Source organism: Pelmatolapia mariae, linkage group LG16_19 (genome assembly GCF_036321145.2).
Source record: "Pelmatolapia mariae isolate MD_Pm_ZW linkage group LG16_19, Pm_UMD_F_2, whole genome shotgun sequence".
NCBI lineage: Eukaryota > Metazoa > Chordata > Actinopteri > Cichliformes > Cichlidae > Pelmatolapia > Pelmatolapia mariae.
In genome coordinates this window covers 57783435-57808691 of record NC_086241.1, presented here as the reverse complement: position 1 = coordinate 57808691, position 25257 = coordinate 57783435, and the positions used below count along the sequence as shown (strand labels likewise).

General features: G+C 39.8%; 2 protein-coding genes across 2 annotated transcripts in view; both read left to right on the top strand.

Moving 5' to 3' along the window:
* Positions 1 to 20915, top strand: part of plekhh1 (pleckstrin homology domain containing, family H (with MyTH4 domain) member 1) — a 35365-nt gene extending 14450 nt beyond the window's left edge. Inside the window, exons 4-30 of the mRNA XM_063499466.1 lie at positions 881 to 1030; positions 1130 to 1213; positions 1311 to 1392; positions 1504 to 1686; positions 2925 to 3685; positions 3917 to 3995; positions 9109 to 9200; positions 9333 to 9480; positions 9821 to 9957; positions 10073 to 10183; positions 10463 to 10549; positions 10920 to 11078; positions 12311 to 12391; positions 12484 to 12663; positions 12761 to 12872; positions 14006 to 14118; positions 15153 to 15329; positions 15509 to 15606; positions 15707 to 15884; positions 16203 to 16358; positions 16805 to 16902; positions 17126 to 17267; positions 17412 to 17554; positions 17695 to 17824; positions 18089 to 18172; positions 18801 to 18947; positions 19488 to 20915. Coding sequence (XP_063355536.1) covers positions 881 to 1030; positions 1130 to 1213; positions 1311 to 1392; positions 1504 to 1686; positions 2925 to 3685; positions 3917 to 3995; positions 9109 to 9200; positions 9333 to 9480; positions 9821 to 9957; positions 10073 to 10183; positions 10463 to 10549; positions 10920 to 11078; positions 12311 to 12391; positions 12484 to 12663; positions 12761 to 12872; positions 14006 to 14118; positions 15153 to 15329; positions 15509 to 15606; positions 15707 to 15884; positions 16203 to 16358; positions 16805 to 16902; positions 17126 to 17267; positions 17412 to 17554; positions 17695 to 17824; positions 18089 to 18172; positions 18801 to 18947; positions 19488 to 19640 — 4065 coding nt within the window. The 3' untranslated portion in view covers positions 19641 to 20915. The remainder of the gene's footprint in view (positions 1 to 880; positions 1031 to 1129; positions 1214 to 1310; positions 1393 to 1503; positions 1687 to 2924; positions 3686 to 3916; positions 3996 to 9108; positions 9201 to 9332; positions 9481 to 9820; positions 9958 to 10072; positions 10184 to 10462; positions 10550 to 10919; positions 11079 to 12310; positions 12392 to 12483; positions 12664 to 12760; positions 12873 to 14005; positions 14119 to 15152; positions 15330 to 15508; positions 15607 to 15706; positions 15885 to 16202; positions 16359 to 16804; positions 16903 to 17125; positions 17268 to 17411; positions 17555 to 17694; positions 17825 to 18088; positions 18173 to 18800; positions 18948 to 19487) is intronic.
* Positions 20916 to 23017: 2102 nt separating this feature from the next.
* Positions 23018 to 25257, top strand: part of slc25a21 (solute carrier family 25 member 21) — an 83382-nt gene continuing 81142 nt past the window's right edge. Inside the window, exons 1-2 of the mRNA XM_063500012.1 lie at positions 23018 to 23113; positions 23224 to 23313. Coding sequence (XP_063356082.1) covers positions 23244 to 23313 — 70 coding nt within the window. The 5' untranslated portion in view covers positions 23018 to 23113; positions 23224 to 23243. The remainder of the gene's footprint in view (positions 23114 to 23223; positions 23314 to 25257) is intronic.

The window sequence follows — 25257 nt, the reverse complement described above, 5'->3', positions numbered from 1 at the left end:
TTCAGCTTATATTTGACTCACTGTACTCATCTTTAGTCTGGATAAACCGATGGATTTTAAAGCAGTATTTACATCAAATGTTTTTCATATTATAAATAGAAATTATGTAATCTGCAAAAGTCTTGAGCCACCCGTCAATTCTTTATATTCTGTTTACACAGAGCCAGATTTTCTTGTAATTCTTGGAGTGGTCAGTAGTTCACAAGGCTTTCTGAAGGTCTTTCAAAATGTTTATTTGAACACTTGGTCACATGTCACATTTTGTTGAATGTATCACAAATGCCAAACACAGTTTGACTGGCATAAAACTGTATTTTTGCACCAACAGGGTGATTACCAAAGAGCTATAATCTGAAAACTTGACATATCTCAGCATTGGCATGTAGTTTCTTTAAATATTTGAGGAAACTAAACAACTGGAGGACAAAAGAAGTTGTAAGCATGAAAAAAAAAAACCTATTACAGCAGGTGAACGGTGTCTGTATATTATTACAGCAAAAGAAAAAAGAAAATCCAGCCTGACCTGACAGAGTTTTTTGTAAGCCTTTAATGGGACTTAATAAAAGGATTGTGTGGTTTTAGGATTACAATCCTCATAGATATCACACATACTCAGCCACTTCTGGTGTCAGGTTTAATCGCTAATTTGCTGTCATTACTGTCTGCTCCAGGTGTTTTCCCCAAGTGGTAATTTAATGGTACCATTTCTTCTCTTTTTTCTTTTTCTTTTTTCTTGTTTTTAAAAAATGATAAATACCTAAGAGCTTAGAAAACTGTTCTCTTGGCTTTGTGTGGTGCCCATCAAAATTAAACAACCACGTAAATTTGAGCTGTCTTTTGGCCCTGCGTGTGCATTCACTCCTCTAATTATGTATTTCAGATCCATGTCATGGAAGAGAAGCTGAAGTCTGCAAACATACAAACCAATGAATCCGAGAGCTCGCTGTACAGAAAGTATCAAGAGCTGACCAATCAGGTTCAAGAGAAAGATGCTGTAATAAAGAGATTAGAGATGCAGCTGGAAAAACAGGTATGTCTGGAGCCATCAGATAAAGAACAGAAATGTCCATTTATGTTCATGAAGTGTATGTTGAAAAATTCCACAAAACCTGTTTTCTCTGGCTTATAGATCTTAGTCAGAGCCCAGGAGGCAAAAGTCATTGAGGAGAAGGCTGCCAAGATTAAAGACTGGGTCACCTTTAAGCTAAGAGAGGTAAGACATGCATGGATGCATCCCTAATAACTAGTTTATATAGATTATACAGAGTACATTGACTTGTGGTTAATGTTGCATATATGCTGAGTTACAGATGGAGCAAGAAAACCAGCAGCTGAAAATGGCGAACCTGAAGCAGACAGAACAGATAATGTTGCTGCAAGACAAACTGCAATGTGAGTACTGTGCAGGTGTTTAGATACCAGAGGTAAACTATAAAAGTCAAAGTAGAGAAACACTTGAGATCTCAGACTTCAAAATATAGTGGCGTTGTCTTTCTTTTCTAGCCCTCTTAGAGAAACCTACATCCTCTGCATCCCCGGCCACTTCCCCGGTAATGGATACACACCTGGTGCCCAACAGCCCCCTGTTTCCTCCCAGCTGCCCTGGCACACCACCTGCCCAAGATGACAGCTGGAGACAGACAGGTTCCCGTGGGGCCAGCTCAAACATCAAGACCCCACCAGCAGGTGTGCTGCCCTTAATTTGTATTATGCTGGGATGGGGAAGGAATGCAAGCTGGGCTCATCGCATGACCAGGTAGAACCAGTAACAATGGGGGGAAACTTGAGGCTGATTTTAAACCATTACAAATTCTAATGGGTATCCAAAATGTTTATTGCTGCTTATTAGTGCAATATAAAAAAAATCAAGAAGTAATTTTTAAATAATATGCCTAAAATATTGTGAAAAAGTCTTGAAACACTCCTCATTTCTTTATGTTTTGCTAGGGAAATGGGAAATGGGTCCAATGATGTATTAATACATGGAAACACAAATGGAACTACAGTGTTTACAATTCTAACAAGCTTGAAAGTCTGTATTTGGTATGACCACCTTTATTCTGCAACACAGGCTGAACTCTCTTAGGCAAGCTTTCTTCTAATGTGCTAAATAGTCTTCAGGAATAGTTCTCCGGGTTTCATGAAGGACATTCAAAGCTCTTCTTTGGATGTTTGTTGCCTTTTGTTTTGCTCTCTGTCTGGATCCCACACTGCTTCAGTGATGTTGCTGACACGATGATGGTCTGACAAGGTCAGTCCATAACTTTTCAAATACTGCTCATCTGCTGGAGAATTTATTTAGGTCTACCACTTCTTCTTTTGTTCTCCACATGTTGTTTACTCAATTTCTTTTAATCACACACTGCACACGATGCTGAAATATGCAGTTTTGGATAATGGCTGTTTGGGAATGACCTAGTTGGTGCAAAAATACTGTTTTATGCCTGTCAAACTGTTATCTTTGGCATGTCATCGATTCAGCTAAAGAAATTGGAGGAAATTATGTGTTTTTGTGAGTGGCTGACAGTAACAAATTGGCTAAAGATACAATTTGAAATTGGTTTGTTGCTAAGTTGTCTGTTCCATGTTGATACATCACTGGCTCATCCCTTGGGTTAGGCGCCTTTTTTATGCTTGAATGATTCATAGGCCAGAGTTAGGTGAGTTAACAAGCCAATGAATCATTCTTCAGGACTGGAATGATAATGAGTGAAAAAGCATCCAGTGTCCCAAGAAAACCTTTAAAACACCATCAGAAAGCTCAGAGAAGTATTGCTCAAGGCCACTTTGAAAAATTACAAGAAAGTCTAGCTCCTTGAAGCGTGGTACTCTGTGCTAAACAAATGTAATAAACCATTTCATCAGCATTCTCCGCTTCTTTAATAGGCTGTTTCAGATTTAATCACACTCTTGTATTTCCTCAGATGTGAAAAGGACCCCTGAACAAGTCAGTAAAGGGATTTGCCTCGGAGACCTCACTCATGATGTTCTCTCTCAGAGTTGGAGCAGGGAGGGCCCCAACACTTCTGTTTCCATCAGTGCACCAGAGCTTACAGAGGGTCAGGCAGGGTCCTCTGACAGAGACAACTCATCTGATGAGCTCAATAGCAAGTTTCGCTCTCAGTGCCTTCATTCGTCTTCATCCTCTTCATCTTCATCCTCAGCCTACGAGATGGCACATGGATCAAGTTCTCCAGAGTCGTCTTTTATAATGGCACCCAACAGTGTGCTGCTGTCTCGTTCCCCCTCCACCAGCAATCCCTTTCCCAAACCTCACCAGCCTCTGGGTAACCAGTCAGGCACCAGCATGACGCTACCTAAGGTACGGACTCCCCTCACCCCCAGAGACAGCATCCAGCTGGTCAAGAAGCACTACAGCCAGCCTCAGCCCAGCCTGGACAAACTCCAGCACCTCAATGTTAACATAGACATTATGACACCTTCTTCCACCTCCTCCACTCTTAAGAGCGCAGGCACCACCTCTTCACCTTTCTCTCAGGTTGTGGAAGAGACAGACATTGATGATGGGCTGCCAGACAGCATGGATGGAGTAGTGGAGGGCCCAGCGTCAGATGAGCTGTCCCGGGATGGGGTTTCATTTGTGGGCCTTGCAGAAGAGTTAGACCGATTAGATCCGGAAGTTCTCAAACCGCCAACACCGCCTTTACATCGATTCCCTTCGTGGGTATGAGAGACAAGTATTAAATATGCAACATATGAATGCTTCTTGTTTTTTGTTGTGTTTGTTTGTTTTTTAATGCATGCATTACCTTAATTTTCTTAATGTTTTGCAGTATGTCAAGCTGTTTCCTTAAAGATTTACCAAGTGCCAAAATACCTATCTGTCTCTTTGAAGGTGGTAGTCATGTTTAAGTTGAATAATCATGAATATTTCTGACTGTGTTGCTTTCTGCAGGAGAGTCGGATCTACGCTGTGGCTAAGTCAGGAATGAGAGTGTCAGAGGCCAGTCTTGGAGGCAGAAGCCCTGGACGAGGTGAGTCCCCTGCACCCAGAAGCAAGAAGCTAGTCATCTACTCAGTCATCAAAACGGTTATACTATAACAAGGAATTAAAGTCTGTAATCAGGATGCCAGAAAAAAGATTTTCTCCACTATAACATTGGGTTTGTGCTCATTGTTCTGCATCTGTGTCTTCAGCTTGGGTGGTGGTGGTGGTGCTTCTGTTGTGGGAAGTGAGTCAGTAGTGTGAAGAGGCATGTCATTCAGCTGATGCTTAAGCTGATGTGTGGGTTGAGCGGGGTCTGTTTGGATCTGTCATTGCTGCTTTTGATGTCACTTCCTTTGGCCTGAGGCTCCCCACACCTGCGCAGGTGTGGGCTGATCTTCAGGAGGACTGCCCCCTCCCTACCTTGTCTTTATTTAGAGCCTTGGAGGGGGGGGGGGTATATAGAGAGGCTGCTTTTTAATCAGCTGTGATGAAAGGACTTGGTCTGGGTGTAATTATTGCTGTGTTTTCTGTCCCAACATCATCCATTTTGTCAGGATGCAGGAGCTAAAGTTTGACAGCACTTGGACGATTGAAATTTGTAACTGCTATGTACATGCAGCTGACTGCCAAATCACTGTTATGGATTAAGTTGCTGCTTGCTCAGCTTTTTCAGCTTCCAGGCATGTTTTTCTCTTAAGCTGCATCAGTGGCAGGCAAATTCAGGTATCCACCAAAGTAAACCATGGGAAGTTTTTTTTTTTTAAACTTTGTTTTACATAGGAAAATTTTAAATTATCTTCATCAGTGGATACAAAAATATGTAAAAATTGATTTGTCCTGAGTTGTCTTACTTTATAGTAGAGTACGTTTTACCTTTTTAAAAATGGTAAAATGCATTAAAAATGTTCTTAGTGTGAAATGAAGCACAGTTAAAATGCATATAATAATCAACATCCTGACAATGACTGATGTGCTTTATTAGATTTGCTAAAAGTCCTGGTTCGGGGCAATAGATGGATTCTGGTTGATAAGAAACATGCTGGCCTTTAAACACTGCTCATTCGTCTTTGACGTTTACTGGTGTTGCAGGTCACCAAACTTTGAAAAAACAAGGTTCCTGCTTTTTTTCTTAATCAGGAGTTGCAGAAGGCTAACACAGCTAGCACAGATGTGTGGAAGTTAAGTGTCTGCATTGAAACAAAGATGGCAAGGGAGCAAAGTTAAGAGGAAAACAAAGCTGACTATTATCATTATTATTATTATTATTATTGTTATTATTATTATGAGTTAACCAAAAAGAGACAAGTTGCTATCATGATCAAGTGAAGGAAGAGAACAACAACAGTTAGGATAAAGTTAAAGTGTCTTATGCTACACAAAAAAAATCAATTATCTCCACTGAGCAGATGTATACAGCCAAGACACTCTGCCGCTGTAGCTGTCCACTCTCTGGGTTTATCTATATGCTCTAGTTGTTGGTTGGAGTCAGCTGCCAAGGGAAGTGCAAGACACACCCACTGGGGCAAAGCCACAGCAGATCCAGGCCTGTAACACAGTATGCTGAAGTCTGATGTTGTTATTAAAATAAAAAAATAATAATTTAATCTCCATCTCAAAGTATATACACCTTAACCCAGTTAAATCCCCGTGTGGAAGCAGAATGTATCACGGTATATACTCATGTTATACTCAGAGTCATGCTACACCTTACTCACAGTAAACACCAGTTCACACCGACTAAAGAGTCAGCTGAAATCAAACGGATCCCATGCCATTTTAAGTTCTACATCTCAAAATGAGTGCAGCTTTGATGGTTTCATTATCATGATTGTGATGTATTGCATGCCACAGCCTCAAGTGTTTCCCAAAATCACAGGCTTTAGTTACAAATACTGTCAAAAGAGGGAAGATGCAGTTCTGTAAATAACAACAGCTGAAAATTCTGAAAAGTCGTGTTTACTGGGCGTGCCGAAGGATGTGGGTTGAGTTCTTAATTAATGTTTTTTTTTTCTTTTTCTTCTTCACCAGAAGCCCATCTATCACATAAGTTACCTTTTATAAAATTTGAGAAAAAAGGTTGGGCTCTGGTTACATGCAGGCGTGTACATGTCCCGGACAACAGCATTGTTTGTTCATTACCAAGCTAAAGCTACTTCTGCTCGGAGTTGTCTAAAATATCTCAGTAGAGACAAATACACCAGATTATTTACTGGCTGCAGGAGTGTCTTCATGCACTGTTTTCTTCTAAAGAACTGACGAGCCAGATGAATCATTAATTAAAAAATAATAATAATAATCTCAAACAATTGGAAGACACTCGGTTGTGTCATGGCTAATGTGGCTAATATCAATTTTGATTGTAGCAAGGGACTGCAGGAAAATTTTGATACTAGCAAACTGGATTACTGTTTTTTCCTTTTGCCTTACTCACTGTCCTCACTACTGTATACTGTATTCTAATCATAGTTTATTTAATCCCAGTTAATCTACTCGTAATTGTTCATTTTTTATGTCTTTTCACATAAAACAGAGCAACCATGAAATACTGAGATTTATGTATATATATATATTAGGGGTGCAACGATACACAAAATTCACGGTTCGGTTCGGTTCGATACTTTGGTGTCACGGTTCGATATTTTTTCGATACAAAAACATGTTCATGCTTTTTTAATTTGTCATTTATTAAAATTATAAATATATATTTTAACTCAAAAGTACAGTTTTTAAATCTAATGTTGCTGAAACGACAAAGTAATAAAAAAAAAAATATCTGATTGAGAAATCCCTCATCTTTGGAAAAGAGAGTTTATTACAGAAAAATGGTTCTTTCCAAAATAAAAGCTATACTATACGATTCTTCTGGGGTATATTCTCAGCAGCATATTAAACATATCAGGTCCCCATAAGGAGAATCATGTGCTAACAGCTGTCTAAATGACTTGGGTAAAGTCTGTAGCATGCGTGCTTGTTGTTTTTGTCTGCTTCCACTTGTCTTTGCACTAGGATGATGTCGGAGTAAATGTGCAGTCATATTCGTTGTGTTCCCACTAGTACCGTCAGCGTTAATCTGAAATGACGTTAACGCCACAACACGGCAAATCTCCATTAACGAGCTACCGCGGATCGCCCCGTGCGTGGGGGCAACACGTTAACGAGCAAACTGCGCTAACGCAGTAGTTCCCACCCATGTAATTGAGCATTGCGTGGCACATCCGACATACTGTTTTACTTTTGTCCATGACGCGCTTACCTTCAGGCTCATACTTCACATGAAAACCAAGATAGTTCCAAACGCAAGATCTGAATGAGGGTGGGGGAGGTTCAATTTGCCATGTTGCAACGATTAGCTTCTGTCTTGCTAGCTTGTGCTGCGCTCAGTGGATCTGCGCTCGACAGTGCAGCCTAGGCGGAGTAGTCGAACGCAGATCCACTGAGCTCTCAACACAGACAGCATCGTCAGAAGAAAAGTTGATAAAATAAATTAAAAATTTTGTATTGTTCGATACACATGCGTACCGAACCGAAAGCACTGTATCGAACGGTTCAATATCGATACGAGTATCGTTGCACCCCTAATATATATATATATATATATATATATATATATATATATATATATATATATATATATATATGTATATATGTATATGTGTGTGTGTGCGTGCAAAATGTTTCTGTTTGTGACAGAAACCTTGTCACTTAGAAATAAATAACATAATCATTTCTGTTGTGAGCTCCGGTAGATTTTCTTTGTACACAGGCTGTGATTGGCTGACCTGTGCTCCTGCTGGTTCTGAGGTTGTTTCCTGCTCAACTATATTTTACAACCCATACACGCATGTGACATAAGCCATTATGGCTGCTTGGATATAAGCTTTAAATTTCCAGATTACATAATGTTACTTGCTGATTAGTTCTTACCTTTTTAAAGAATATCTTCCTCTTGTGTTTTCTCTTTTTTTATATATATCTTTCTTTATTTCAGACAGTAAAGCTATCACACAACTAATGTTTCATCTTCCTGGAAAATACAGACACTGTACCCTTAGCTAGCAGATAGCTGCATGGAAAACGTTCACGTGTCATAAATGTGTGCGGCGGAATCATGTAGCGATTTAAATGTCTCTGTGGCATCAGCTAAAATGACCAGCAATTTGCAGATGAATAATGAACTTGCACTGCACCGCACTTTGTATTAAACTAACTTAAACCACCAATTAATTACTCATTAACTGAAGGTGCCAGGATGCCTTTCTGTATCATTCCAACCCACTTTAACCCATGGTGGGCAGCAGGTCTGCAGTTGGTTACATGCACTGTTTTCCCCGCTCTCTCTCTCACTCAAAGACCTCTTCCTAAAAGTGCCGGTGGATTTGAACTTTTTGTTTTGAACCATAGGCTGTTTATCATCTGAAAAGTACCTTAAAACTCTAATAGCCAGAGGGAGGCAGCTCCTCAGATCAGACTGTGTAGAAGCTTACGGGAAAACAACCACTCAGCCTTCTGAATCTGAGTTTATTGTTTCAGTTACTAGTGTGTCTAATTGAATACAATATGACAGGAGGTAGAGCAGGTCACCTACTAATCAGAAGGTTAGGGGTTCAATCCCTGTTTGCTCCAGTCTGCAAGACAAATATCGTTGGGCAAGATACTAACCCCAAGTTGCTCTCTGATACATCCATCAGAGTATGAATGCATGTGAACGTTAGATAGAAAGGACTTGCATGGAAAGAGCATAAAAATAAGTGCTTATGTGAACAAGGCAAGTTGTATAAAGGGCTTAGATTAGAGAAGCGCTATATAAGAATCAGCCCATTTACCATTTTGTAAATTATGGCCGTTTGGAGTAAAAAAGGATGGTAAACCAGGGTATGTTTTAGGTTATGGCTAACCCATGGGTGTAGTGTCCCTTGGGTTTGACTTTGTTTGTTGCATTCAGTTCGAAATAAAAAGGCAGCAGTGGCTAAAATCCTCATACCGACTTTGTTGACTGGATGACATCACATTGGCCATATCTCTAACGTAGTTAATAACTGGAACAGAGCTAGAAATCAGTGCTACATAGACCACTACTCCAAACATGTCTATGGGGCATATAACCCTAAAATAAGCATAGACCTTGTTAAAAATGTTCCTTGTCCTTGTGTACGCTGCAGGATCCAACTTACCCCAGTATCCAGCAGCAGGCCCGTTCACCCAGCTGATCTATAAGAATATCAGCGTACCAGTATACACCACACTGAAAGGGGTGAGTGAAATTTTCTTTGCATTTTCAAATTTGCTTAACTTTGTCCGGTTTGGATGCTAATATACAGCCTAACACACTATGTGTTGCACAACACCACCTTTCATCTGTGTTATTTTATTTTGTGTGTTATAGAAAGCCACTCAGATCAGCAGTGTGCCTCTGCCAGATGACGACTCTGGGTCAGAGGACGATAGCAGCTCTCTGGCCAGCGTGCGGACCTCCATTCTGAGCCCTGATAGGAAGGGAAGCGTCCCTGGCAGCCCGAGAGCTGTCAAGAGAGGTGATTGTTATGGATTACAGTGCAGACAGCACAGAAAAAAAATAATATAATACATTTTCATGTATTTCAGATTTTTTTTAAAGTACTTTGAAAGAAAAAATGAATCTACCTTTGAACACTTTGACACAAAAGCTAGAAAATTAATAGAAATTTGGTTTTCCACTGACTAGAATGATACTGGGTTGCAAAAAACTGCATTGCAACAGTGCAATAGTCTTGAATCTTTTGTTCTCTGTAAAATATGAATATTTAATTGCAATGTCGGCCTTTACCAACACTCCTCAAGTTACCTTGCCTCTGTGTCTTCTTCTGTTTTCCCCATGATTCTCTGGTACCCCAGGTGTGTCCATGTCCTCCATCAGTTCAGAGAGTGATTATGCCATTCCTCCTGATGCCTACTCCCTAGACAGTGACTACTCTGAACCAGAGCATAAAGTCCAGCGGACCTCATCCTACTCTTGTGAGAGCACTGGGCCTGTGAGTAGAGGCACCTCCACTTTAAACTCTTTAATCAAGATAATCACTAGTATACCAGCGATTAATCAGTCACAGTTACTGAGTATAACTTTACCTGTGCTGTTTATGTCTGTAGGAGATGCTGGAGAAGTCTGGATATCTGCTCAAGATGGGCAGTCAGGTGAAAGCCTGGAAGCGCCGCTGGTTCATCCTGAGGAATGGAGAGATCCTGTACTACAAATCTCCTGTGAGTGTGTCTCGCTTCGAGCATGCCTGTCTGCTTCCTTCTAAGGTTTTTCAGCCTGCATGGAAAACATTGTAGAAATATTTCTAAGATTGGTGTGTTAAAGTACAGGATGGCTGCAGTAAAGGCATGCGATATTTACAACTTTTAAATCTAAATTTAACAAAAATGTTCATTCGTGGTCACTGCTGTCTTTGTTTTTTGGGTTTGTTTGGTTTTTTTGGTTGTATTTCTGTATAATCTTGGACAGAAGTTGTGATGTTTTCATGCATGTGTTTTCAGAGTGACGTGATCAGGAAACCTCAGGGTCAGATTGAGCTAAACTCTTCCTGCTGCATAGTACGTGGAGAAGGAGCGCAGACATTTCAAGTGAGTGCAAACACACTGCTTTTCTGTAAGAGATCCCAAACATAGGATACCCAAAATTGGCACTACTACTCAAAGCATTTAAATTATTGGTTAGAATCCACAGTTTTAAAACTGTAAGGGAAAAAAAAGACAGACTTTGCACTAGGATGCTCATTCACACACTCAGCGTGCTTAATATAGCACTAAATAACAACAGAGCTTTACTGCTGCATACCACAGAAGCGGCCTGAGATGACATCAGGTATAGGATCGGACTGGAATGTTTTCATGGCTCTGCAGAAGCTGATTCTGATCTCTTCTGACATGATGCTGCTGTCTCAGTTGGCTTGGCTTAGCATTTTTCCCATATTTCTCCTTTTCATCTAATCAGCTGATTACAGAGAAGAAGACCTTCTATCTGACCGCGGATTCACCCAACATCCTGGAGGAGTGGATCAGGGTTCTGCAGAATATACTCAAAGTCCAGGCCAGTAGCCCGCTTACCATGGAGACGACTGCAAAGCCCTCTGTGAGAGGTTGGCTTACGAAGGTCAGAAGTCATTATTTAAACATTTTTTAATTAAAAAAATGAATTAAGTGACTGATTCTTACATAGAAACTGAATGGGTGAGATCAAATGGCATCATGTTATTGGTGTTTCAGGCAATCTCTAGTGAACCAAACAAAATATAAAGATGGATAAGAGACTGCACAGTGGTCATATGTGGGCCTCTGGTGAGAGTGCATTCAGATTTGTCCAGTGCTAAAAGTTATATCCAAGATCACACTGACTATCACAACTTTAACAATCTCGTCATCCGGATCTCTCAGAAAAGGAAGCAAAGTATTTCGATATGATATTGAAGTTCTGCTTGTTGGGGTAGTTGTATAACACTCAAAAATATATATTTTTTATAGGCTTTTAGAAGCTTTTTGTCCTTATAGTCCATAATACAGTGGGCACTCTTTAAGTGAGAATCGAATAGAGCACTCTTAAAGCAGATTCTTAAAAGAACTCCTTCATGTTGGGACAACACCACAAGATTAGAGCTGTTGGAACACTGCAGAGCTTCTTTCCTCTTTCCCTCCACCTTCCTCTAGTCTCCCCCTGCCTTTTCTTAACTGAGGCCTGCTTGTTTTGCTAAAATTAAAACACTTAAACATCTGACGAGTGCGTGTGTGTGTGATGACTTACTGGCAGATGACTGACAACCCCAAGCTAAGATGATGGAGCTCTTGTCCTCTCACCAACACCATACTCCCTTCCTGTGAGTTGGCTTTGATCTGTTGTGACATGATAACAGATAAGGGAGGGGATGTTCTGCCTCTCAGAGCTTAGTTAACCTCGATAACCCCCCTTCTGAGGGAAGCACAGCTGGCTTCGTCTGGAAGGCATCCTCCAGTGACATCATTGCTCCATTCAGATACAAGAAACGCTTTGAAAGAAGCCCTTCTCGGGAAAATGACATGTGATTATCATCTCCAGCTGCATCACTGTTTAGTATGACACTGAATGAATGCAGCAGGGGAGTCGTGTATGTGGATGGACTGTTTTCTTTTGGCAGGAATTAGTTTGCACTTTACTTCCTAAGTGATTTTCACACTGGCTTCCCAACAGATGGACAGAAGCAGAAATTTCCTAATGATCATATTTCAGTCTATGTCTAGAGTTTCAAAAATTCACAAGCTTTCTAATATCATATATTCATTGTAGTGAGTAACTTCCTGGTAACTTTGGATTCGTCCTGAAACTTTGCTTATTTTTTTGTCTTGTGCTTTCAGGTCAAACACGGCCACTCAAAACTAGTGTGGTGTTCTTTGGTTGGAAAAGTTTTCTACTACTATCGCAACCAGGAGGACAAGGTCTATTAAACAAACATCTCTCTACTCCTGACATTGATAAGACTTACTTTAGTGCTCCCTAGCTGATGCTGATTTGCCTTTCTCTTTTTCAGCTTCCTCTGGGTCAGCTGCAAATGCGGGAGGCATCAGTTCAGGAAGTAGATCGCTCCTGCGATTCAGACGAGGACTATGAGGCAGGCTCTCGAGGTTTTCTCTCCTCCCACTACACCTTAGTGGTCCAACCGAGAGACCAGAGTCCTACATATCTGCTCATTGGCACCAAACAGGAGAAGGTAGTCCAACAGTAAATATGTTAATGACTTGTTTTTCATTCAAAAAAAGAAATAAAATTCTGTTTTCATATTAATTAGTATGTTTTATTTTACATAGGATACATGGTTGTATCACCTGACTGTAGCAGCTGGTAGCAATGCAGCCTTCAAAGTAGGCACAGAGTATGAGCAGCTCATTGGTAAACTGCTTGATGCAGACGGAGACCCTGGTAAGAAATCCATATTTCACAACAAAAATAGTTCAATCATATCCAAACCTTTCTGATGTTTTTTTCTGATGTTGTTATTTGATTTTAATTATTGACAGCAGAGAATTAACAGGAAAACACGAAGGTGTTATAATCGCATAGTCACTATCATTAGCTCGTAAGATAGTGTTTTAGTAACCCAAAACAGCGGTTACTTTGTTACAAAAGTTTGTACGCTATCCTGGACAAGCCACCACTTGTTATGGCTCAAGTACATCAAAAGAAGAGAGAGCAACACAATAACAATTTTCATTAAGCAAATTTATTATCATAATCTGACAAAAGGTGAATAAAAATGGGAGAACTATAACTCAATCAAACCAAAGTAAATGAAAATCAAGTTGGGTGCCTCAAAGGCAGCAGCCTTCAAGGAATAGAGAGAGCCGTCTTGAAAGGAAGCCAGGTTATATAGGCTGCAAATCAGGTGAAGTCATTTCATTTATTAGATTTCATCAATTAGCACTTTTGCCTCAGAGTAAGAATGACTTGAGTTTGATTCCATCACCTGGCTGGCTTTGGACTTAAATTATAAAAAAAATGTAAAATGTGTAAATTTTGGTAATGTGTAAAATTACAAAAATAGCTCTGGTAACTCATTGGCCAAATTGTCTTGTAATTATACAGCAGAATTTTTTTGTTCGTTGACAAAAAAGTTCATTTTTCAGACACTTCTATAGTAGATAAAACCAGGAACAATGTTTATTGGTTGATTACTTTGATATAGTATGAATAGCCATGATGCAGGACTTTTTCATTATGATAAGCTATAAAACTTGCAAAATTGCAGTTCATGTTTTCCAGCGTGCCCAGTGGGCCAGTTTGGTGTCTTTGCTGGGCCAATTCTGGCCCCTAGGCCTTATGTTTGACACCCCTGGCTTAGAATATCTATAAGTGGGTATAAATGCACACAGTAGCATGCTGCATGTTATTTTGATCTACATTGCAGACACTGTTTGAGACTGTAGCACCGTATATGAATTTTTGTCAGCTGTTGAGTCATTAAAGGTTTGAAACTCAGTCTTTGTTTGTCTGTTTTTACTCGTGTTATATTTGTGCCTTTTTATATATGTGTGTCTTTCACCGTCTTTTCCCAGAGTCTGTGTTGTGGAAGAGTGAGGCCTTGAGCTTCTGTAAGGAGGGTCTCCGCTCGCCTCTCACCACGCTGCCCTCTGAAGCTCTCCAGACAGAGGCTCTCAAGCTTTTCAAGGTCAGTGTGCCCACCTCTCACCCTTCTTTCTTTTGTTCCATCCCACTTACTTTTGATTATGCTTTTCCCTTTTATCCCTTTCTCGGAATCCCTTTCCACTTCTCTATCTCCCTCTCACTGTGAGGATCTGTTCAAGACATCATCCATCCCACTCCAGTTTGTCCCCCTCTTTAACCCCTTGTACTCTTGGATGAGCTCTGCAGCCGTCTTCCCCCCCCCCACCCCTCCTGCCACTAAACCAGATCAAAGGCTGAGGACCGAGGGGCCCAGCTCATCAAAAGTGTTGAAGAGAGATAATGGCCTTGATTATCTGCTTTCATTGAAGCTAACTGTTCCTGTGGTTTAGAGCCAGCGTGAAGGTAGCCCTCTTTTAAGAGGAGACATGGGAGGTCAAGGCCTTCACAGAGTGACAGCAATGGATATGGAAACTACACGATGGGGAAGAAGAAATGGGATCAGAGCAGAACAAGGACCTTGTAGGGAGATGGCAGATTCTTTTCCTCTCTTGTCAACCAGAAGCCCCTTCCTTCCAATTTATGCTTCACAGCCCCACCAACTACATTAGGATTGATGGCTGAATAGATCGGCTCTCTCTGACCATCCAGCCTTAAAAATTGTCCCAAACACACACAATGAAACCGAATGAAAGGACGTTGCATGCTTTTCAAGTCTATGCTCTACTTCATGTCTTTGAAGCATTAATGAGACTGACAAGACTGATTAAACCTGTTAAATGGCGTCTTTGTCTTCAGCTGTCACACTGAATGAGAACAAAGTAATGACGTTCACCCTTTTTTCCCCCCTTACACTGGAGCTCTTCTTGACCTCATGCTGGGATATTTTTTGTTGTTTTCATCTCACCCGAGTGTTATGATCACCCAATCCTGTATTAATTTAACTGTTTTAAGTTGCTTTCAATATGTGTCCCTTACCTTTGTGTTCAGGTTTCTGGGTTTGTGTTTGTCTCCACCTGTTGGTAGCTCAGTGCCATTAAATAAGAGCCGCAAACACTTTGTTTCTTTGACATTTTGCAGTCCTGTCAGCTTTTCATCAATGTGCTGGTTGAGTCTCCATCTATTGATTACCACACCTCGCTGGCCCAGAATGCTTTGCAAGTGTGCCTGAACCACCCGGAGCTGCAGAATGAAATTTACTGTCAGCTCATCAAACAGACCAACTGTCGGACGCCACACAACTACTCTCTCACACAGGTCAACCCACTACACACTAAAGAGCCAGGAGCCATGTTTAAAGCGCTCAGACATTAATTTTTAAATGTACTTTTTTTATGTACTTAAAATATATTTTAAAAAATGTATTTTTTTAAATTATATTTTAAGATAAAACGCGTTAGTTAAAATATGTCTTCTTTTTCTATCTCTCCCTGCAGTGCTGGCAGCTGTTGTCTTTGTGTGTGGCTCTGTTCCTCCCTCAGCAACATTTTCTGTGGTACCTGAGACAGTATCTGCAACGCAATGCTAACCCAAGGTGAGCTAACTTAATCCACACCTTAAAATATAGCAGAAAAACTCCCAGTAGATAAAAACCTCTTCTAATTATCTTTTCCTTTATTCCCACCACATTACAGGAGTGAGGTGGGGAAATATGCAGTGTATTGTCAGAGATCTTTGGAGCGAACTCTGCAGAATGGAGAGCGGGAGGCCAAACCTTCACGTATGGAAATAGTTTCCATCCTGCTGCGGAACCCCTACCACCATTCACTACCTTTCAGTATCCCAGTTCATTTCATGAACAACACCTACCAGGTAACGCATAGCTTACCAGGTAGCTAGCACAAGTGTTGTAATGACTATACCCCTGTTTCGAGAAGCAAATAATACATTCTTCATGCACAAATTTCCTCTAGGCTTTCCTTTAGTTGTATATATTTTAGTTCGTATCTATACCTCCCCAACTATATTTTGTATATCTCCTTTTTGGAAAATGAACCTCCTTCTTATTTCTGTTACAATTTCTAATCTGCTGTTGCAGTTTTTTTTGACTGCCAGTGGAACTACAAACTCCTGCAACCACTGCAGAATCTGAAACTCAGTGCCAGCTGTGTTCTTTGATTTCTACTATAGGTAGTGGGATTCGATGGGTCAACTACAGTGGAGGAGTTCCTCAACACGCTGAACCAGAGGATTAGCATGAGGAAACCACAGCTGACTGGATTCACCCTCTTCACTGATGATCCATCTGGCAAAGACCTGGAGCACTGCCTGCAGCCATCTGCCAAGGTAGGGCTGTGGGTCACTGAGCATTAGTAGATGGGAGAAAGCTGCTGTACAGAAATCACTGATGATTTTTGGCTCTGTGGTTTGAAGGTAGATCATCTGTCTCAAATTTTCTAATAAGTTAGAGGATCAGTAGTGAGTAGTGGGATTATTTTTTGGCAAATTTACACTGTCCAAACATTTTTTGACAAATTATGATGTGATCTAGTATATGACAGCCTTTCTCTGTGTTTTAATTCTACCCAGTCATATTTAAAGTAGTGCCTCTAGATTTTTTAATTATTGTTGTTAAAAGAATCCACCATTCCACAAAAGTATAGGTCTGTCTGGCTCATGCAATGCACTGTATATAAGAGTTTGTGTACAAATCAGAGTCTCTAGATCACCAGCTCACATGAGTGAAAAAATGTGTGCTTGTATGACTTGAGACTAACTTTTGCTTTTCCCAGATCTGTGATGTTATTTCCAAATGGGAACAGGCTCTAAAGGAGCTGCATCCTGGGAAAAATGAAGGGACACGGATTGTCCGGCTAACATACAAGAACAGGTATGACTTCTGTGTTCATATCTCAATTTTGTAGCACCCAAACAGGGCTTAACACATCAGCAACATTGTACTTTTACTCTATAGTCATAGAGATATATTAAAAGAAAATGTTTTTTTTTTTAATGTTATAGACTGCAAAGTGAAATATGCTGATGTTATATCTCAATTTTCAGTTTCTCCCAAGAAAACGGCCTTAATAACAATATGCTCTTCACGTATGCAGGCTGTATTTCAGATCTCAGGTAAAGGGAGAAATGGAGCGAGAGCGCCTCCTGCTGGCATACCAGGTGAATGATGAAGTTCAGCAAGGCCATTTTCCTGTAAACAAAGAGCTGGCTCTTGAAGTGGCTGCTCTCTTGGTCCAGGTCTGTAACAATTTTATCAAGAAAAACAGACTTTTTTGGAAGGAAAAAATGCTATTCTTTTATCTACAGTGCTGAAATGTATGATTTTGTGTGTTTTCGAAAGCCTCTTTGTCTTCTAACTATCTGTTTTCTTTTGTCCTCCAGGTTGAACATGGTGATTTGGACAGACCAGGTGCCTCCTCTCCCTCTGGCTCTTCTCAGCCTAAATCTCAAATAATTCTCCTTCAAGCCTTAGAACGCTTCTACCCCAAACGCTACAAACAGGACTGCAGCTCAGAGCAGCTCAAGTAAAGAAAAAAAAAAAAAACGAATAAATGTGCCATTCCACAATTTCTTAATCTAGAACCTGATCTGAGAACTCGTGTCTTTATAAAGCTTTGTTATCCTGCCATATTTTAACCCACCACTGTTCCTTTTATCCTCTTAGAGACCTTACCGAGCGTCTCGCCACTAAGTGGTCAATGCTGCGTGGGTGCAGTGCATCCGAGTGTGTAAGAATATACCTAACTGTGGCTCGGAAATGGCCTTTGTTTGGAGCCAAGCTCTTCAGTGCCAAGGTAACAAAAAAAAAGTTGAATACGTCTCTTGTGTTGTTTTGTGACTGATGTTGTTCTATGTGAAACTTTATCGCCTCCTGTTTGTCTAATCAATCTTTAAATGTCGATCTTGATGTGATTCTTCATCAAAACCAAAAAGCATACTTAGATCATTTTGACTGAACCATAACAAAACCTTGAACTAAGCTTTCAAGCCCAAACCTGTTTGAGACGAAGCTGTATAACATCTGTAAAACGACCCTTCTTTGTTTCCCCTGTCCACAGCCTGTACCCCCCTCTCCTATTGAGCAGAGCCAGGTGTGGCTGGCAGTCAATGAGGATGGATTGTGTGTGCTGGACTACACAATGGTGAGTTTCAAGCTGAGCAGACCATCCTGTCATGTGTTGTCAGAATAAAATCTGCTGCCAGAACAATTTAGAATTTAGAAAGTCCATTCTTTTATTGAATTTCCGGCTTGACTTTATAGCTGTTAAATCTAGAGATAGCTTTTAACTGCTGCAGCAGCTGGATAGGACACAGCTGCAAAGCTTTCTTGACCCACTGGTCTGGAATGATTTTTGTTCTGTGGTCTTTCGAACACCAGAAATCCCAAGGAAAATAAAATGGCCAGCCTCTGAATTGACATACTTGACCCTGACACACAGCAGTTCCAACATGTAAACTATGCTAACGTGAGCTCTGTAATTTTCTGCAGCTCATGTTGATCCATTTCATTCTTGGTCTGGCGTGCAGCATTGCTCATGTGCCTTCAGAAAGAAATGGGAGAAAACAAAGTGAAAATCAGAATAAGTTGCTGGAAATTATGTCACATATCTTCACACTCAATTTACTCCTCAAAAAGAAGGAGAAACCAAAATGATTTCCTAAGTGAATTCCATACTATATAATGGTTTCAGCAATAAAATCTGAACATGAATTCTGTTTATATCCACTTCACTGCAGATTTCACACTGGCAATGCTCCTTTTTTTTTCAGCACACTCTGGTCACATACTCCTACCAGTCTGTGATTACCTTTGGTGGTTGTCGTGATGATTTCATGGTGGTCACCAGCCAACAGAGGGAGGCTGGAGCCGGGAAGAAGAGCGTGGAGAAGCTGGTCTTTGCAATGCCTAAACCTAAGGTATACTTCCTGCTTTCATCATTGTAATGATATATCTATTTTTTTCTAATGTTACTTAATGCAAAAGTGTTTTACAGAGAAGAAGTCAACAACAAAACCATACAAACAACAAACTCGTACATGTGTCTACAGGTAAAAGTGGGGAGAAGAACAACAGCATACATACATGTGCATAAATCACAGAAGTTTCTTAGGGTGTTACCAATGTGAAGAGGCCTGACTGTAAGAGTCAAAGTGGGTTAGAATAGAATAATGAATGCTTTGAATCTGATCTATCAGAATACACCTGGCACAGCAAGAAAGTGAGTGCAGGTCAAGTTCTGAAAAAGTACTCAAACATATCCATTTTCACTTGTTTAAACAACTTCAGATATTTTTCTGGAGCTTTAACATGTGGTCAGATTGCATTTACCTAATCAAGGTAAACATATTCAGTTGGCTTTCTTACATTTTCTGGGCTTCCAGCTCACTAGAATTACATAAAACTCATTCATATCATTGACTTTAGGCTGTTAAAATCTGTTTTCACTCTCATGTCAGATACTGGAGCTGACTCTGCTCATGGCCAGCTACATTAACCACTGGAACCCCAGCCTCCCGTCTGCCTCTCACCAGCCCCTCAGCCACTGGGATGCAGACAGCAGGCACTTCCCAACCATGAACTACACCACCAAGGGCCCCACGCTACTGTGAATTGCGAAAATAAAAAAAACTGAGAAAGACTGTTAGTAGAGGGAGGTTTGATGACAGCAGTTACTATTACTTTGCATTCATCTGGAGTGCACTGGGTTGCATGTCCTGAGTTTTCATTCTTACAGAAGAGGTACTTTTATTAAAGTTTTTATTATTGTTGTTGTTCTTATTAAGAGTTAGAATTAGAAATGTCAGGATCAGTCTTTTAGACTATTTATTTCAACACAGGTCTTTCAACTTTGCATTTCATAGGTGCTAGTTCACTTGGGAATTCAGTGTTGAAATTGGACATCAGAACCATTCCTGAAATACTGTAATGATCTGAGGACTTGATGATACTCGATGTTCCCACTTGCAGAAGTCATAATTTGTCTGCCTGTGTGTCACTAGAATTATTCATCATCAGCGATCAAAAGTAAATGACAATGAAGCAAGAGTCTGAATATGATGAAGAGCTGCTGCTCGTTTAGAAAGGAGCTAATGTTGCGTATTTTAGGACAGATTCATAGATTTTAATCTCTTAATTATCCATAATATAATATTGGACTAATGTAGGGCGGCAAATAGCAATTAATATGATAGATTGAAATGATGACTAATTTCTCAATTAACTAATTAATGAAATATTTTGTCCTGCAAATGTCAGAAAATTCAGTTGATGCCCCTCACAGATGTCTCTCTAGCAAATGGACAGATTCAGATTTAGCTGAAAAATAGTCTAAAAAGTTTAAAGTTGGAAAAATATTTGATTCTTGAGTTACTGGAAACAGTGAATTGATAGTGTTTTCTTGCTTTGTTCTTTCAGAATAAGACAAAATTGTCTTCCCTAATTACACTAAACATACAGTATATTTAAAATTACATTATTTTTAAATGATCATCAGGCAAACAAAAGGAGAGAACACTTTCTTTCTTTTTTTTTAAAGAGCTACCAAAATATTATAATGACTTGAACTGTTTTGGATAAACCACTGTCTTGCTTATGTTCATAACAGCTATTTATTTCTCCATAACATTAGGAAATGTTTACCACAAATGTCACATTTGTGTGGGGAAAATGTAGTTTCCTTTGTGTAGTAGAGTACGTCTGGTTACTGTATTGACATATGTTGCAATTGTTTAAAAGATGTAGCTTGTATGTCTGTGTGTGGTTATTAAAATAAATGATAAATTCCTCTGCTGCCTTTTTATTAGCTCCAGTTTTGTATAAATTTTGTAATGTAGACTATTTAATACTTCAGAGTGGTAGAAAGTATTGTAACTAAGTACATTTTTTTTAAATTCAATTTTCAATTCTGTTTTATTTAAATAGCATCAAATCACAACATCAGTTGCCTCTAGGTGTTTTATATTGTAAGATAAAGACCCTGCAATAGCAAAGAGAAAACCCCAACAGCCAGACAACCCTCTAGGAGCAAGCAATTGGCAAGAGTGGGAAGGAAAAACTCCCTTTTAACAGGAAGAAATCTCTGGAGAGTTGGGCTCAGGGATGGGCGGCCATCTGGCATGACTGGTTGGGGGTGAGGGGAAGATGGGACAAAAAACATGCAGTGCAAGAGAGCCAGAGACGAATAATAACTAATTATAAAATGCAAAGTATTGTATAAACACAGTGAGTGATTGTGAGGAATCCCCCATCAGCCTAGGCCTATTGCAGCATAACAGCTTCTTCCCCTGCAAATATCTCATCTATGTTTAGGGTTCGATATCATTTTTAAGAGAATCCAGATGTTGCCATTCTTGTGCTTCCATTTTTATTAATTATGTGTCTAAGTAAAAGGTAGAAACATTTTAAATGCTATTAACACTTGTCCTATTTTCTTTTCCTGGAACAAATGTTCCGCTGGCTTTCCCTTATAAAACACTCCTGCTACTAAGTACTGTAAAGTTTAATCATGAATCAGAAGGTTTAAGCAATGGTGACAAGAATCGTGTTCTAGCCAAAGCGTCCCTTGGAGAGCACAGAACTTCTTCTCTCATTCATTTTGTCCATAAACTTACCTTCTGTGCCGGTTGTACACAGCCTTCCAAGTATATATTATCATGCTCTGCTTTTTCTTATCCAAGGAGGTCAAAGTGGTAATGGTATTTTCCTGCCAAGTGTATGCTATAAATCCCAGATTTTTATAGCTTGTCTGGAGCTCTTGTTGTTCCATAACTACTCTCATACAAAATGAAATTCTATTATAGGGCTCACTGCTAAATTTCTACATGCCTTCATTTCTCATCAAAAAAGAATATCTTTTGCACTTTTTCCATGGTGCAATAAGGCCACATGCTCTATTATTTTGAATTTATAGCAAACAATCTCAATGTTGTAGCTGTAGATGAACATTTACTTACCTTGAAGGTCTTACTGGCTGTGTGTTTAACTAGACTAATGTTTGCAAAGGAGGATGTCTGTACATAGTTAAAAACATTGTGTTCGTATCTGACTGTTTACTTCACAAACTCATCCAGAGTTTACCCTTTGCTGTTTTCTCTGTAACCTTATGTTCTTTGAAAATACACAAAGCAGGTGGTATTTCTTAACTAGTTTCTTCAGAGTGCAGTTTGGCATCCTAAATGCATCAATTTGCTTAAAAGTAACACAGAGACAAAAAAAGAAAAAAAAAAAAACAGTGCTGGAGGAAGAAAATATCAGCTCACGCAGATATTATGCAGATATGCATGCATTCTACAGATAAAGCATAATGCATGACTTTAAACCATTATAAACTAACTTTGGACAAATGGGATAATCTCCAAATTTGTCTTTAGCTGACCTATTTACACACTTGTACAACACCACATCACATGGACCTTGTACCACAAAGCTGTTTGACTAATGTCTAATCTGACTTGCCCCACTGCTGTGTTTTCACATTGACTTCTACCAAGTGACGTCTGAGTTCACGGTGCATGGCAATTACACCATAGATTTGTGGGGGGGGGGGTCTCAGTATCTGATTTTATTTTATTAATTTATTGAAGAGGTATTGTATAGTGTGTTGCTTCTAGATTCCCAAACCCCTGAAAATCACGAATAATGCTCGTGAGTGGTCTCATACTTGCGTGTACACCGGGGCTCTGACCCATCTAAATATTATAGGATTATAATTAATTTAATTAAAACGCCTGCATTTGCAATATAAACAATGCATAAAGATTTAATAGCTCCCTTTGTTTAATATAAAACAATAAGTGCATATTAATTATCTATACATAGGATTATTTGCTTTACGTTTATCGGTGGCTGGATTAAACTATTCAGAGAGTGGAGAGGTCAGTGTGGGCCCGTGGGGGGGGGGGGGGGGGGGGGGTAACTACTCCATATTAGCCTAGCCTAGCCTAGCCCGTGAGCACTCGGATAGATATTGCTGCTGCGCTGTCTCCAGCGTGGGCTGCCGCTACAGGAGCAGAGAAACCTCTGAGTCAACCGTACGGGGCAGGACACCACCGAGCAGCCTCACCGAAGAGCACGAAACCCACAGGTTTGTTGGGAGTTAATGAGCACCGACGCAGGTGTAATACCGCCTTAACGCCACAGTAGCAGTAACCTTACAGAGTGTGTAACAGCGTTTGGCCGTGTTTGCTGTGACAGGGCATCTAAAAACACTAAAAATGACAGCCACAAAGCCACAGAGCATGCTCCGAGAAGCCTCTCGTCAGGTCATCGCCGGTGGATCCGCTGGTAAGTCCAACCATGGTTTAACTTTTAATGATTTTTAGACGGTTTATTGAAATTCCTCAACACTCCTGAAAGCGTGAACGTAGCGAGGTGAAAGCAGCGTCGCTACATGCAAACCGTTAGACGAAAAGCACCGACGCACTTCTCCATTACTTTCTCATTAAACGCTACTAACTGTTTCTCGTTGTTATCCGTGGAGCCCAAAGATTTCCTTGTGCTGCCAAGATAATTCCCACCCTCCTCAAATGCTGGATTTGCTCTCGGAAAAACCGCCGGGACACAAAGCCAATTGTGCGCATGCGCACAACTGCTAATCAACTTAGCTTTCAGCTTTAACAAATCGCTGAACGATATTAGGATGTAATTGCTGGACGAGCTTATTCAGTACCAGTTTAGACAAAGAAATTAGGTAAATGCTCATTTTGACATCACTGTTATTAAAAGTATAACTTCCATGCAAGTTGTTTTCTATCACTATTTGTTTTCCTTGGATATGTAGTAGGCTATTAGTCTTGGACATGCGCATTATTGATTGGCTCCCAGATCAAAATCTGCATTTGATTATCAGTTGAGTAACATTTTCAAAATAGAAACTCAATAGACTGATGATATTCTTCTTAGTGAGCGCTCCACTGAAGGATGGAGAGAGAGGCAGACTTCCATTAAAGTTGCTAAAAGTCATGTTACATTAAACGTGGATATGAGGAGCAGTGAAGTATGCACATCTGGTTACAGCAGTTTTGAAATTCTGCTGATTTTTTCTGAGACTGTTTGCATAAGATCGGCACGGTTAAATGTGTTGAAGTCCAATCTGTCAGTTTTACACCAGCAACTCTCAGATATTTCTGTGATAAACCTAGAAAAAGCTGAAGCTGAAGAAGTTAACGGTTTTTAATGTCTTCAAAAGTGCTTGCAAAAAAATACTCAAATTGGTTTTAAATGGTGCTAATAAACCCTTTAATTTTTCCAACATATTAGAATTCAAAATATTTTTATGGCTTTACTATATTACTCTATATACTTTTTGTGCATAGAGAAGATATATGTCGCCTTACCATTACTGTGTTTTAGTATTAGATTAGGCCATTCTGAAGTGTCTCAAATGTTCAAATATTTGACAGCGTTGGAGCTAGAATAGAGTATTTCTAAAGACTCCAAAATGAAACGTAAAGTTTAAACCTCTGGCTACCATGTGAGTGGGGAAAAAAAGAAGTTCAAATTGAGTGGGTCACAGTTGCAAAGCGAGAACAAACTAAATAACCTTTAAAGTGTCTTTTGTCTATGGATACAAGACACTTGAAAGATCATGAAATACACACTATCCTTCTTATCATCAGAGACAGAACATGAAGAACTAACAAAAAAACAACTTTTTTTTAAAAAAATGTGAACAGCAAACAGCTTTATTACAATCAGTAACACAAATGTCCTTCACTGTGTTCTAAAAACAATTGACAGCAACTCTGAAATGAAGCTCAACAAATGCTACATTCATTTTAGTCCCAGAGCTCTCAGGCAACCTCATCACTGAGCGCTCCACACTCGGCGACCTTTAGTAAATCCCAGGGACCTCAAGGCTGTACTATTTACATATTTGTGGAGTGCAAAATGAGTTGTTCTATTTTTGCGTTTTTATGTTTCAAGCTAAGTCACTTGGGTTGTGATTTATTTACCTTCATCTGACACCATGATGGAAGTGGGTTACTGGGTTTGCATAGTCGGGGATATACAGATGGATTCACTGCTTATTTTAAAAGAGGAGATCTTTATAGCCAATTTCAATGTGTCTGGCTAGAGATAGTCACACTTCATGAAAAGAAGACAACAGTAATTAGTGGTCTTATTATATATCTAATTAAATGATAGTTAATTAAATTTCACAGTGAGAAGGGATAGTTTACTAACGCTTTCATGGTTTCCTAAAAAAAAAAGAGATTAGGGAAACAA